At 36.3% G+C, this 15,108-nt stretch overlaps 1 protein-coding gene across 1 annotated transcript in view; it reads right to left on the bottom strand.

Moving 5' to 3' along the window:
• Positions 1-1,079: 1,079 nt before the first annotated feature.
• The window catches only part of LOC107721422 (wings apart-like protein homolog), a 21,199-nt gene continuing 7,170 nt past the window's right edge, over positions 1,080-15,108 (bottom strand). The window contains exons 4-21 of the mRNA XM_016529430.1: positions 14,450-14,637; positions 14,036-14,331; positions 13,756-13,871; positions 13,552-13,647; positions 13,280-13,444; positions 11,975-12,111; positions 11,446-11,557; positions 10,610-10,837; positions 9,809-9,920; positions 9,629-9,726; positions 9,188-9,264; positions 8,946-9,106; positions 8,666-8,781; positions 5,635-5,856; positions 5,318-5,516; positions 4,314-4,402; positions 2,182-2,277; positions 1,080-1,816 (exon numbers count right to left, since the gene is read on the bottom strand). Of these exons, the coding sequence (XP_016384916.1) occupies positions 1,751-1,816; positions 2,182-2,277; positions 4,314-4,402; positions 5,318-5,516; positions 5,635-5,856; positions 8,666-8,781; positions 8,946-9,106; positions 9,188-9,264; positions 9,629-9,726; positions 9,809-9,920; positions 10,610-10,837; positions 11,446-11,557; positions 11,975-12,111; positions 13,280-13,444; positions 13,552-13,647; positions 13,756-13,871; positions 14,036-14,331; positions 14,450-14,637 (2,574 nt within the window). The 3' untranslated portion in view covers positions 1,080-1,750. The remainder of the gene's footprint in view (positions 1,817-2,181; positions 2,278-4,313; positions 4,403-5,317; positions 5,517-5,634; positions 5,857-8,665; positions 8,782-8,945; positions 9,107-9,187; positions 9,265-9,628; positions 9,727-9,808; positions 9,921-10,609; positions 10,838-11,445; positions 11,558-11,974; positions 12,112-13,279; positions 13,445-13,551; positions 13,648-13,755; positions 13,872-14,035; positions 14,332-14,449; positions 14,638-15,108) is intronic.

Below are 15,108 nucleotides of genomic sequence, written 5' to 3'. Positions count from 1 at the left end.
TTGGCAGTCAATGGGACAGTCACAAGCCTCCCGGTTTTCATCCAAAACATCTTAAATTGCGTTCCGAAGACGAACGAAGCTTTTAGGGGTTTGGAACGACATGGGGGTAAGTGATTAATGACAAAATGTTCATTTTGGGGTGGAGTATCCCTTTAAGAGTATAATTTAATTAACAGAGGATGAGCATTTTGATGGAGTCATTCATGAACCCACTAAAACATTTTACAAATTTTCAAGTGCTGTCTTTTTTTTACATTACAATGGAGCTCACACAGCACAGTCTATTAAACTAATTAAAGAAACATTAAAAATTAAAAAAAACTTTTTTTTTTTTTTTTTTTTTAATCAAAGGTAACATGGTGATTCTTCACACAAAGAAAAATTAAAACTACAGAAGCCAGTGGATGATCAAAGATGCAATGAAAATACGCCAGAAACCCCTACAATTCTTCCCTAGGTATCCAGATAAAATCATCAAAACTTTTTCCTTAGTGTGTAGTTTTTAAAGAAATCAAACATAATAGCTTGGTTTCAGAATATGTGAAAGAAACAATGATTGATCATAAAACATCTCATAATTATAAAACACTCTTTAAGTAGGACTACAGGATTCCACGGTTCTTAAAAACCACAAGGAAAATTCACCTTAATTTGATGAATGCTTGTTTGTTTTCATAGTTGCAAGGTCTTTGTCTTTGGTTCGTCAGGCATCTTAGGCATTCTTCAGACTGGCAGCAAAACCTTTTCTTTTTCTTTTTTTACTTATCTACTCCGATCTATTCAAAAGGTTTTGTCATTTGGGACACAGCATGTATACTGCTGTTCAAAAGTTTGGGTCCAGTAACATTTATTTTTTTAAACAAAATAATACTTTTTGTTCAGTGAGGATGCATTAAATTAAAAAGACTAAAGTAATGACTGCTGAAAATTCAGCTTCACCATCACAGGAATAGACTAATTTTTAAGATGTTTTCAAACAGAAAACACTTATTTTGAATTGTAACAATATTTCATAATATTACCGTTTTTACTGTAAAACAAATGCAGCATTGGTGAGCATAAGAGACTTCTTTCAAAAACATTACAAACAAATCTTACAGACCCCAAAACAGTAGGCCTATATATTCCTGAATGCGTAAAATGCCTCTTAATGCTTGTGTCTTGAGCAGAGGCAAAGTTTCCAGTTTCTACAACTCAGTACTTGTGTAAGAAATTCTCTTGGGATCATCTTTACTAATGTAAATATTGCAGATACTGACTGCACTGTTTGAACAAACATCATGTGTAAACAGTCAGAAAAGCAAAGCGGATATGCATGGAGTCTGAACAAAGCCACAGCCCTCAGTGTTTGAAATATCAATAAGTTACTAGGTTTAGTGTAAATCTTTACACTGCAAACAAGGACAACTAGCTTAAAATCATTCTTTTGTTTCAAAACAGCTTCGTTTTTGTTTTACATGAGGATCAGTGCTTCAATAACCAAATACTATGCAAGCACACAACTGAGTGTGTGTACGTGTGTGAGCATGAGAGAAAGAGACAGCATTTGAAAACACACACTTTTAAAACAAGCAAAAAGAAAGTGAGAGGGGGAAAAAAAACCATGAAAGTTTCTGCAGCGAGCCACTCGGGTGACGTGACTGTAGCGACGCTTAACCACCGGATCTGCTGCCTCTTGTCCTGAAGGGCCTAAGGCACGTTGCCAGGTCCAGATTTATCCCACGGAAGAGGGGGAACTGCGACACCTCTGCTAACAGTGCTCCAAATAATCAATCACCCGTGAGATAGATTTCTGTCCTGTAGTTCCAACAGAACACTGACGACAGGAAAGAAGAGAGAGAAGTTACAAACTGATTTAAATGTCCCTGGCCAGACATGAAAGCACAGCCACACGTTTTATAACATCAGTGGCACTACATTGCGTGCATGGTGACCAGATCACAATTTGATAACACATTAAAAGCCAGGTGCAAATACAGCCAAAACCCACTCTGATTGGACCACGGAAACTACATTTAGATGCCTTTTCAGTTTCCGCATTCAAGCAAGTAATATGTACTACAGAATTTGCATTACAGTTAATTATATTATACCACTTCTACATTTTTGCTGTCATTTCCATCGGTTAGTAAAATAATGCAACACCTGCCATTTTTAATGCATATCATTGATTGTACTTACCGTCAGGTTCATGAAATTAAGGAATTTCTTTAGCATTTCTGTCATAATAGAGAAATCTCCCTTAGGAAGGTTTTCCCGTACAGTTTTCACATTCATCTGAGAAAGAGAGAGAAAGGATATATTTGTATTTACATTTTTATTCCAATTATTTTATTAAATAATTTATTTCAATATATTAATAAAATGGTAATAAACAAGTTACATTTTTTATTAATTCTTTGAGTATTTATCAATTATTATTCATCCAAAAGTTGAGGGGCAGTAGGATTTTTGTTTTAATATATATTCTTACCAAGGCTGCATTTATTTGATGAAAATTACAATAAAAACAGCAATTATGTGAAATATTATTACAATTTAAAAAAACTGCTTTCCATTTAAATTTCTTTTAAAATGTATTTTATTCATGTGATGGCAAAGCCGAATCTTTAGCAGCCATTATCCAGTCACACAATTCTTCAGAAATAATTATTAATATCCTGCTTTGGTGCTCAAGAAACATTTATTATTATCAATGTTGAAAAACAGTTGTTCTGCTTAATAATTTTATGGAAACAGTGATTTTTTTTTTCCAGGATTTTTTCAGGTTTCTTTGATAAATAGAAAGAATTTATTTTAAATAGATTTTTTGTACCATTACAAATGTCTTTACCGTCACTTTTAATCAATTTAATGTATCTTTGCTGAATAAAAGCATTAATATTTCCAATACACACACACATAAATAAATAAATGTGCTGAGCCCAAACATTAGTGTACTTTTTTTTTCTTTCTACACTTTGGTGATCCTTAATACATCCTTGGACATTTCGTTTAACAACAGACTTTATTATTTATTTAAATTTTTTGTTACGGATCAACAGAAAAAAAACAATAACGTCAAAATTCAAAATAAATCTTTTCGAACTAAGTGACCAAATCTAATGTTAAAATTATAAAATATAATTGATTTTAAATGCATCTATGACCTTTAATGATAAACCTACAATATCAGTGGTATGATCGTGCGTGTGTAGTCTCAGGGTTTCAGCTGATAGTATACAAACACCTTTATCTGCAAGGTTCAACTTCAGGTGAACCTTCTCCATTATTGTGGCAGAACACAGCCCACGAAGATAAAAAGAACACTCCAAGCCACTCCGTGAAAAGGTAATTGAAAAGCACAAAGGCAGGGGATGGATACAAGAAAATTTCAAAATCATTGAATAACCCTGGGAGTACTGTTAGATCAGGTAAGAAATAGAAAAAGTATTGGCACAGCTGTAAATCTACTCATGACGACCCTGAGGGAGCTACAAGCTTCAGTAGAAAAGATGTGAGAGACCGTGCAGAACTGTTACCCAGGTGCTTCAGCGCTCACATCTTCATGGGAAAGGGGTACAGAGAAAGACCCTGTTAAAAATGCCATAAGACATCTCAGCTAGAGTTTTCCAGAAAGCATGTGGGAGACTCTGGATCCAGCTGGAGAAGGTTCTGTAGTCTGATGAGATCAAAATCAAGTTTTTGGCCATCAGACTAAACATAATGTGTGTAAGCTACACACTGAGCAGCATCAGAAACACACCGTCCTCACTGCGGGCCATGGTGGTGACAGCATCATGCCAAAGAGATGCTTCTCTGCGTCAGGCCCAGGAAGGCTGGCATATGAGGGAGCAATGAATGCAGCAAAAGAGGGAAATTCTGAAGGAAAACTTGCAAGACACCAGCAAGATGGGAGAAGATTTGTTTCCCAGCAAGACAATAAACCCAGGCATAAATCCAAATCTAGAGGAATGGCTTAAAAACAACAATAATACCCTGAAGCAGCCATGCCAGAGTCCAGACTTCAACTGAGAATTTGTGAGTAGACCTGAAAAAAGGCTCCACTCAGGATCTTCATGCAACCCGACTGAGCTTGAGCAGTTTGCAAAGAAAATGCAGAAAAATTGCAGTGGCCAAATGTGCAAAACTCACAGAGACCCATCCACACAGCCAAAGCTACATCTAGCAAATACTTGTATACACTGATGTAACTGTAAGGGGCTCTAAAGTCACAAAATTGCACAAAACTAAATAGTTGCTTTGGTTCAAAACTAACCAATTACCCAACTAGCTGCTCTCTGGAGCAACTAAAGGACAGAAGTGATGCTCACCGGACTCTCCTGACATAAACACCCAAGCAGAAGAGCTGAGTATGAAGCCACAATGCTGTCCTCCATGTGTTTCCCAGCATGCTGCAGGGCTGAAAAACAAAGACAGGACGTTCACATAAAAGCTTGGCTCTAAACATAAAATAAAGTGAATTATAACACACAGTAGGGGTATAAAAATATTATATATATATATATTAATAGTCTGCCTTAGCCATATATATATATATATATATATATATGGCTAAGGCAGACTATTAATATATGACCCTGGACCACAAAACCAGTCATAAGTCGCTGGGATATGGGTCAACATTATTGATTTTTCTTTTATGCCAAAAATCATTAGGGTATTGAGTAAAGATCATGTTCCATTAAGATATTTTGTAAATTTCCTACTGTAAATATATTAAAACTTAATTTTTGATTAGTAATATGCATTGCTAAGAACTTCATTTGTCAACTTTAAAGGCGATTTTCTCAATATTTCGATTTTGTTTTTGCACCCTCAGATTCCAGATTTTCAAATAGTTGTATCTCGGCCAATATTGTCCTATCCTAACAAACCATACATCAATGGAAATCTTATTTATTCAGCTTTTAGTTGATGTATAAATCTCAATTTCCCCTTTGAAAAATTAAAAATTGACCCTTATGACTGGTTTTGTGGTCCAGGGTCACATATGACAATTTAACTTCATTTTAAGTTAATTTCAGTGAAATGTCATAAAAAAAATAACTAAATAAAAAAATCTGTGAACTTTCATCCATTGTCCACTGAAAATAGCGTAGTGACTGCAAAGCGCCACTCACACAGAAGTCACTTTCAAACCACACAGCATTTTCCTTAGGTCAACGTAGCAATTTAATTATTTTTTTTTTTTTTTTGCATAAAAAACTTAAACCTGATGCAAAATCTGCATCAGGAAATATTTCTTAAGTCGAAACAGTCTCAAGTTGAATCCAAACAAGTGTTTATTTGAGACATATCAGTGAATAATTTGTACCTTTATTGAGGTCAAGCTCCTCTTCCTCCTCTTCTTTCTTGTCATTTGTTTCGTTGGTTTCTGAGGCGACCCACTGGATCTCTCCAGATGTTTCCTTCCACTCTCCACTCTGGTCTGCCTGAGATTTGGGCGCCTCACTTATGAGGTCATCGGTCTGTGCCTCAGCTAGCACTGCTGCTTGTTCCCGTTCAAGAAAGAGCTACACAGAAAAACAGAAACACTTGGTTTAGTTGGCCAATATCTATCAGATTTAAGGATAAACACTTGAAGGGCCATTTGAAACCATCATGCAGATTAAATGTGGAGACTACTGTCACCTGAACCAGAGCAGCCAGTGAGGTTGATGACTTTGCTGTCGTGGGTCCCTTCTCGCTCTCTCTTTTATCCTCTTTTTGTTCATCCATCCTACTCTCCTCCTCTCCTTCTGTCTTCACGTCTACCTCCGTCTCCATCAGGTAGCTAAAGTCCATCTCCATCTCCACAAGACAGTGTCTGTTTCTGGCACTGTACTCCGCCAGATTTATCAGCAGACCCAGACCCTGTGCACAAATAAAACACAGTCACACTCACAAACACAAGTCACGGCACACATTCTGATGTCAAAAACACCGGCACTTCAAAACCAAGTCTATACTAAAGAAAATAATAGAACAAGTCAGTAGTAGAGAGTACAAACTCTGACAGTTTTCTTAAGTGAACATCAACAGAAGAAAAAAAGATGTCAATACATTAAACCAAAGCTAAATGAATAGTCTTTTTTTTACTTTTGCTGTTAGACATCTGAAAACCTGAAAAACCTCAAGCACCGTTTTATTTATTTGCATTTGTGTTTTCATTTCATTGCTTCACATTTGTTTTCCTTTTATTTGATTTTCAATTGATGCAAGTTTTATATTAAAACCTGTTAACTTGAATAGTTCCTTTAGTACTTGAAGCAATGTTTGTTTAATTGAGAAATAACTAAAGAATACATCCCACTGTTTTAATTTAATTATATCTTCTTACTTATAACTTATAAAAGGGCTGGGAAAAATAACATGTTAATTAGCACCCCCACATATTGGTCTAGCCCCCTCTTAGCACCGGTAGAGAAAAAATTCTGACGCCGTGCCTGTGATCTATAGTGGGCGATGGTCAAAGTAACCTAATAATGTAATATATTAACTAAGCATAAAAAACTGTTTACTTAATTAACAGATATGGGTGTCATGCCATAACATATTTTTAATACGACTGAGTTTATATTTAATGTGAATTTAACAATGAAAGTTAACGTGAATAAAAACATTGCAAGTTAGGCTACTAATCATAACATTTTCATTGTACAGAAAGTGAGCAAAGAACATTTACATTATCAAAGAACATTTTCACTGACAGTCAAGTTCAAGCACTCTCAAAAACTCCCATTAAAATCAATGAAGTTGTTTACACTATGAAATTAATATCTTAAAGATTCGTACACACATTTGCACTTTGTTGTTTCTGACGAGAGAATTCGCCAGAAAGAGGTATTCAGACAACACCGGCATTTTAGCGATGACTCATCGGAACACCTCTGATTGGCCACTGCATTCATAAGCTCAACAGCATCGTGTGTGATTGGTTAATGCGCAGTGATGTAAAAACGTGTCTGTATCTGGCTCAGCACGTGCCCCCTCACTTTGAATGGGCATGACGCGTCTGAAGTATTGGTATCACTGGTACTGGCATTCATTTGTATTATTTAATTTTAAAAAAGATGCTATTAAACAAATATTTAAGCCTTTATGTTTCTACATTATAATCTTGCTAACAAATTTTGATGTTGTGTGTGATTAACTGTGATTACAGAATTTAAAAAAAAATATTACTGAGAATCGTGAAATGTTACTGGTGTGGTGACAACCCTAGTCCTAATAACAACACCCAGCATCATATTTGCTGAATGAAATCCTGTATGTGTTTCTTACAAAGTTTTGGCTGCTGATTCCAAAAACAGTGCCTGTTTTGCTCTAGAATGTAGCATTTTTGATTTTGAAGAAGTGAAGGTGAAGAAGTCTTGCATCACCAAAAAACTGCCACAAAGACATGATTCCTTATCTTCCTCGGAGCAAAGTTGTTTGTTTGTTTGTTTTAATTAATTTATTAACTCTCAGCCAATTTTTACATGTATAAGTGATTATGAAGACATTATTATTTCATGCCTAATCCTGATTTAAAGGTTTTCATTACGGCCAGTGACAGAAGAAAATGAGAACATGACCCAGATATTTTTTGCTACATCTGTGGGTATTTTATAACAAGCAAACAGCAACAGAAATTGTGTCCAAAAAAAAAAAAAGCTTATTTTTAAACTTGAGTTTATGTAAATTCCTTTGATATTAAATGGAGTATCTGAACCACTCTTTTGCAGATTGTAAGTTTTGTTGTGTGTGTGTGTGTGTGTATAAAGTTTAATGGAGACTCTTATGTTCTTCAAGGCTGTGTTTATTTGATCAAAAATACAGAAAAAAACTTAATATTGTGAAATATTATTGCAATTACTAATATTGGTTTCCTATTATAATATACTTTTTTATTTCTGTGACGTAGTGCTGAATTTTCATCAGCCATTACTCCAGTCTTCAGTGTCACATGATCTTTCAGAAATCATTCTAATATACCGATTTATTATCTGCGTTATTATCTGTGATGTATTAACTGTTCTGCTGCTTAATGGTGTTTTTTTTTGGAACTTGTGATACTTTTTTCTTTGATGAATAAAACATTTATTCAAAATAGAAATCTTTTCTAACAATATAAATCTGTACCATCACTTTTATCCATTTAACATATCCTCGCCTAATAAAAGTATTAATTTCTTTTTTTTTTTTTAAAGAAAGAAAAAGAAAAAAAATGACTGATCCCAAAAATTTTGATTAGTAGTGTATATTGTAACACAAAATGTATATTTTGAATAAACACTATTCTTTTAAACTTTTTATGAAAGAATACTGAAAATAGTATCACAGGTCCCAAAAATATTAAGCAGCACAACTGTTTCCAACATTGATTATAAATCAGCATATTAGAATTATTTCTGAAAGATCATGTGACACTGAAGACTGGAGTAATGATGCTGAAAATTCAGCTTTGTTTCACAGGAATAAATAATATTTTAGTGTATATTAAAATAGAATACTGTTATTTTAAATTACCATAATATTTCACAAAATTAATGTTTTTTTCTGTATCAAATAAATGTATTTGATCAAATAAATGCAGCCTTGATGAGCATAAGAAACTTCTTTAAAAATGTTCTTATTGATATTTTTGAACTCAGCATCATTAAGATGCAGGGCTGTGTTATTAGTGTCATGAGTTTCTCACCAGGACGCGGATGTCGAATCTCTGCTCCTGAGGCAAATAACGTGGGACCTTCAGAACACAGTCCAGTGCCGTCTGTATGAAGCCATCCTGCTCACCTGTTTTAGTGCTGCCCCACTCTGAGAAGTCACAGCGAAAGAGAGACAGGATGTGAGGGTTATCTTACATTCTTATCTTAACATTTATACAATTGCAGTTATTTTGTATTGCTGCATTCTGCATTTATAAATGCAGTGTTTGCTGAGCACTGTATAAATTCTCTCTGTCAGACGCAGTGTCTAACCATTATCGTGTGTGAGGTTGAGCAGAACTCCGATAACGGCTCTCATACAATCCTCCACGGCCTTGCCCACGTTGCTATGACTACTCTGCGGGAGGGCGGAGCTTGATGAAGAGACCTCTCGGCTGTAACGCTGTATCATCTGCTCACAATGCTGCAGGGCCCTACACACACAAAACACAACCCCAGAATGACAAATGTCCTGTCACACAAAGCAACACTGCACTTTCTAGATCATCACACACCTTGCTGAGGACACTATGAGCTGGGACTCCTTGTAGGCGATCAGATAAGCCTGGTTCTCAGGGTTATGGACTGAAACCTGGAATTAGGTTTTAAATGAATTATACATAGAAATAACATGCATTTTCCTCAGTCAACATTTTTAAAGCTGCTAATTAGCTAATAAATGCATTTATTCCATTTGTACATTATATTATTTTCATTCCGTTTGGTGCAATTTCTAAACACTGATCAGATCTACAGTGCAAGTATCTCTAACACCAGAAGAGCACTGGTGGCCTGCAGCAATCATTACACTTAAAATTAAGTCAAAGTCCATGTTATTAATTGCTGCAGGTTAAGTATCGCAGGTCTGTCTTTAAAGGAAATCAATTAAACTTGTTGAAAAAACTAAATGAAAAAATCATTTTATTTTTAATTATCATAATCTGGTGTCCACTCACACTCTCCAGAACTCGTAAACAGCGCTCTGCTCCCCAGAGTGATGCCACCAGACTCTCTTTATCTTCTTCTTTACTCAAGTTCTCCACACACTCTTTCACTGAGGGCAAAAAACATTTCTAGCCATTTTCTTAAAAAAAAGAATCTTACGAATCAAATACAGAGAGACTCAATAAGGGTACCTTTATCTACGATGTGGTCCAGTCCCCCAAGCAAGCGCAGCTCCTCCTTAAACCAGTCTCCGGCTCGCTTCGACGTCAGAGACAGTAATGTCTCCATCGCTAAATGACCCGTCTGAGATGCAAAAAGTAACAATTTGGAAAATTGCATTCTCTCAGCAACTCAGCAAGGATGCATTACATTTATCAAAAGTGACAGTAAAAACATAGAATTGTATAACTGTTATATTCCAATTAATGCTGTCTGTGAACTTTCTTCTCAAAGAATACAATGTTTTCCGGTTTCCACAAAAATTAAGCAGCACAACTGTTTTCAACATAAATGATTCTTTAGCACCAAATCAGCATATTAGAATGATTTTTGATGGATCATGTGACACTGGAGAAATGGCTGCTGAAAATTCAGATTTGCCATCACAGGTATAAATTACATCTCAATATATATTTAAATAGAAAACATGACATTAAACAGCAAAAAACATTTTCAATTGTAACAATATTTCACAATATTACTGTTTTTTTTATTTATCTTACACACCTCTTAACTTTTGAAAGGTAGTGAATGTAAAATATGCAATGTTTAAAAAGGAAAATTGTCGAAAATGAAAATACCATGCATCAAAGACTGCATTTGATTTTCTATGCTTTTTTCGCTGTTCAGTCCACAAACAACTAAACAAAGACAGATTTTTGCTGCCTGTCTGAACAAAGCCAAGGTGAATGGAAGAACACTTCTTCTAAAACATTCATTGGTTTTCAGTGTTGGTTCTGACATCAAAGGTGTGAGAAACAGAAGTCACTCACTGTGATGTTTTCTAGGTCCAGATGTTTGTTGTGGACTGTTTCGCAGAGTTTGCGGATCTTCTCTTTAACTCGGCTCATCTCTTTAGCTGTTAACTGATCTGCTACAGAGTCATCCTGCTCTAGTTCCAGCAGCCTGATCATCAGCTCCAGACAGGACCGGTCCAGATCCATATTTAGCCGGTCTCGGCTCAGTATGTACATCAGAGACGCTGTGCAAAGTGCCAGGTTCTGCCAGATCCAGAGGAACAGCGAGAAAGAGAGAGGAGGCAAATGTTCTAAACATCTTACCGCAACTTTTAGGAGTACACTAGCATATAGATAGCATCAAAAGATGAACTAAAACTTTAAAAGTCACAAAACTTTAAAAATCAAGTCACTTTGCATTATAAAAACATCCCTTAACTGCAAGACATGGCCTTAAGTGACTCTAGTGGCTTTATTCTAAACATCAGTCTTGACTCAAGTGGATTTAATTTATTTTTACTGAACATCCTTCATTACACAAATAAATTCAAGTCAGGCCGAAAGAGTCAAGGTAAACATTCACGCTCCATCTGTGTAAACTGAACGAACAAGATTCACAGAGCAACGGCTCAGCGTCTGTTTGCGTTTCTCCCTTGTCTGCCAGCGGAGATGATTACATCTCCAATTAATGTACACTAATGAAGTAAACAAACTGTTTTTCCAAACAGCATTGTAGCTGCATTCATAATGATAGAGCTGTGACAGTTTGGAATGATGCTTGGTTATACAGATTAGTTGGTTTGTTGGTAAATTAAAGAAAGTCTGTGTTTACGTGATTGGTTTGTTGGTTAGGTGCTTGATGAGACACTCACCGGGTGCTGTTGGGCATCACTGAGCATCTTAAAGACCTGGGCCACCTTCCCTCTGGCCCTCAGGTGCATGCGGAAGCTCGGCATGGCACAGCGCGTGGCCAGAGTGATTACACTGCAGTCAAAAATGGAGGAGGAAAAAATGATTAGTGGTTTATGTTATAAATGTGTCTTTGTGGGTAAGAATGCATATATGGGGATTCCAGTGTGCATCAGTGTTATTTCGGTTAACTAAAACTATGAAAAAGCTGAAATAAAATACAACATAAATATTGTATAATTTTATATAATTTCATTTATTTAATTTAAGACAGAGCCACAATTTGTTCTGTATACCTATATTATACCTGTAATACTATATTGTTTATTAAAAAGGAAATAAAATGTAATATTTTAACACCCCTAATAAATACTATTAAATCATTCAATCGTTCAAATCATTATCTATGATAGTTCACAGCAAATCACAGCTGTGATACATAGGCTTGAGTTAGAAAATCACCCAGAATATTCCATTCAGCGTTTGTCTCACCTAAGGCAGCGTGTGTTGAGGGGTTGTGTGCTCTTCAGGCCCGCCTCCAGATACTCAAAGTCATCAGTGAACTCCTGATTCTCCCCAAACTCCACTACGTCATTAAAGTGCTTCACATGTTGGACCACAGTGTACAACTACACACATAAACACAGGGCAAGAAACAAACAGTTAAATTAAAGTATGAGCAAGTCCTTTGTTCAAGCCAGTGTAGGGCTGGGCGATTTTTCCGATTTTAAATTTTGAATTTGAATTGCCTTGACTTTTGAGATTTTTTAAAGCATTTTCCTTGTATTCTTTCTGAACACAATATGTATAAGACAAGTTTGTACAATATCTAGTTGTAGTTCATGCATCTTTTCTGCAAAGATATTTAACAAGTGATCTTCGGAACATGGGCTGGAATTGGGAACCTGGTGTAGCCTATTGTAGTAATGTTGTCTCTGGTCTGTGAGTGTAAATGTGTTCAGGGGGCGTGGCTTTGGACGGCGATTGCAGGAAGGGTGGGACGTTCGCTTTCAGTGCTATCAGGCTAAAGTTAGCATTTTCCAAGATCTCCTATTGTACCTTTAACTTTTATAAAGAATATCTCTTTGGATTTGAGACTTTAGTCTTTGCAACTTTACAGATCTTCTTTATGCACCAAGAGCTTGTAACACTCCAAAGAGAAAGGAAAAATTGAAATCGCATCATATGACCCCTTTAACATTTACATCATGTTGACAACTTTATGTGTGGTGCACTTGGAATAGAATTTTCTTTAACTAGAGGGTTAATAAAGAAACAGTTACTTGAATCATGTTGTAGTTTTTTCAACATTTTCAAGTTGACTAGTTAAAAATCGTAAAAATAAAACCGAGAATCGGTCAAACGTTCTGAAAAAAAAAATCGAGATTTACATTTTTTGCCAAATCGCCCAGCCCTAAGTCAGTTTTATTGTTATCTAAACCTAAAAAAATTGTTCTTGTTAATTGACAAAGATTAGATGAAAATAGATTAAGAATATTGGATAAAAAATGTAAATGAAAATGAGAAATGTTGCTTGGCAACTAAATGAAATAAAATAAGTTTAAGACTTTTAGAAGTACTAAAATTACTAGAACTTGAGTAAAATAAAAATCTATTAAAAGATAAATAGAAATATTAAAAATAAAACTAATACAAATGACAAAAGCAAATGAAATTAATAAAAACAAATTAAAAATATAAAACTTCTACTATAATAGTACATAAATAATATGGACACATAAGTGGACACATTTCAAAAAGAATCTTTAACATTATTTCCAAGAGTGCAGTGCTCACCTCCTTGTGCTCCTTCCTGCATTTTAGTGCAGTGACGATGTCCTGGTATGGCTCAGTGGGGATAGTGACAGACTTAATGACTTTAGGAGGAGGTGGCGGGGCTTTAAACACTCCATCATCTTTATGGGAGTTTGTGTCTTTGCTGCTGCTGGACACACTGGCCTTCTGCAAGAAAAACAACAACAACAACAACAACAACATTATGGTGTGCAAAGGCAGAGGAAATTTTAGTGTATAAAGTTCAGACGTTGTGAATCGAGTACTTTACTTACAGGTACAGCCACAGTATGAGAGGAAGCAGAAGGAGGCACTTCCTCCGTCTCGGGTTGATTCCAGTGGCGCGCGTTATATACGGCTTTAGCAGGAGACTGTATTAAACACAAAAAAAACAAAAACACAATTTTGTTATGTTAAAAATTCAAATGTAACTTTTTAATAAAGTTACTCTGTTTCTGCTAAAGCTTTTTTAGCTATACTTTTTTTGGCCCGCTGAAGATCTTGCGTCCGATCTCCTTTGACTTGTCGCATTGCTTTCCATGTCGTTCCTTCTGTGAGCCTGTAGCACTTGTCTCATCCAGCGACTCCTGAGAATCTGACAACAGATAAATTTTTTTTTACAAATTTAAAAAAGGGACATCATGAATTCAGAGATCGCTCTACATATAATCATTTTCCATAATTATAGTTGAAATTTCCCATCATGCTCTAATGAAATGATGAATCCGTGCATTAGTGAAGAAGTGTGCTTGTGAGTACCTGTGCTTAGGCTGCTTTGACTCTGTTGACTCTCCTGCGAGTCGTTGATCTGGGGACTGCCCACGTTGGTTGCCAAAGCTTCCGTCACTGCTTTCTTCTTCTTCTCCTTAGCTGCCGAGTCGTCGTCATCCTCACTATCGCTCTCACTCAGATCGTCAAAACCAAAGTATTTGATCTTGTAGCTGGTGCTGCCGGATGCAATGGCGTCTCCATCCGTGTCCTGAGCCTCATTCTCCTCAAAGCCAAAAAACTCCAGTTTTGTCTCCTTTTTACTTTTACTCTGAGCGGTTCTGAACCTAAAAAAAAGAAATTATAAAGGGAGTATAAAAAGGGAAATCCAGATGACAACATGCTAGTCTTCTAATCGAGCAAATTAAAAATGTGGTGAATCAAGAGAGTATGTTTATATTATACCTAGTAGGCTTGGAAGGTTGGGTGTCTGTTTTCCTCCGGAAAGTTCCCGCCTCTCCGATGTCAGCTTGTACTGGGCTGACAAAATCATCCACGCTCCTTTCCACTGAGTCCTGGATGGTCACGTTACACACAGACACACAGGACGGGTGAAGAACCGTGTAGTCCCTCACCCGGCCCCGACCTGCAGGCTTGACTTCAGAACTCCCAGCGACCCCTGCAGCGGTGCTCTTCACCAGCGCAGAGGCTGGTGTTGAACTCACAGCAGGAACCGGCATGTCGCCGGCTCCAGAACTATCCGTCTCTTTATTCTGTGGCCGTCGGTACACACCGCGAATGATCAGAACTACTTCAGTAAGACAGTAATATCGTGCTTTATCTGGAAACCTAAAGCTGCACTAGGTATACATCACATACAGTGGTGTGAAAATGTGTTGGCCCCCGTCCTGATTTCTTATTTTTTTGCATGTTTGTCACACTTTAATGTTTCAGATCATCAAACTAATTTAAATATTAGTCAAAGATAACACAAGTAAACACAACATGCAGTTTTTAAATGAAGGTTTTTATTATTAAGGGAAAACAAAATCCAAAACTACATGGCCCTGTGTGAAAAAGTGTTTGCCCCCTAAACCTAATAACTGGTTGGGCCACCCTTAGCA

Source organism: Sinocyclocheilus rhinocerous, unplaced genomic scaffold (genome assembly GCF_001515625.1).
Source record: "Sinocyclocheilus rhinocerous isolate Xijiao unplaced genomic scaffold, SAMN03320098_v1.1 scaffold432, whole genome shotgun sequence".
Lineage (NCBI taxonomy): Eukaryota > Metazoa > Chordata > Actinopteri > Cypriniformes > Cyprinidae > Sinocyclocheilus > Sinocyclocheilus rhinocerous.
The sequence above is the reverse complement of the archived record's forward strand: the minus strand, read 5'-3'. Positions and strand labels throughout refer to the sequence as shown.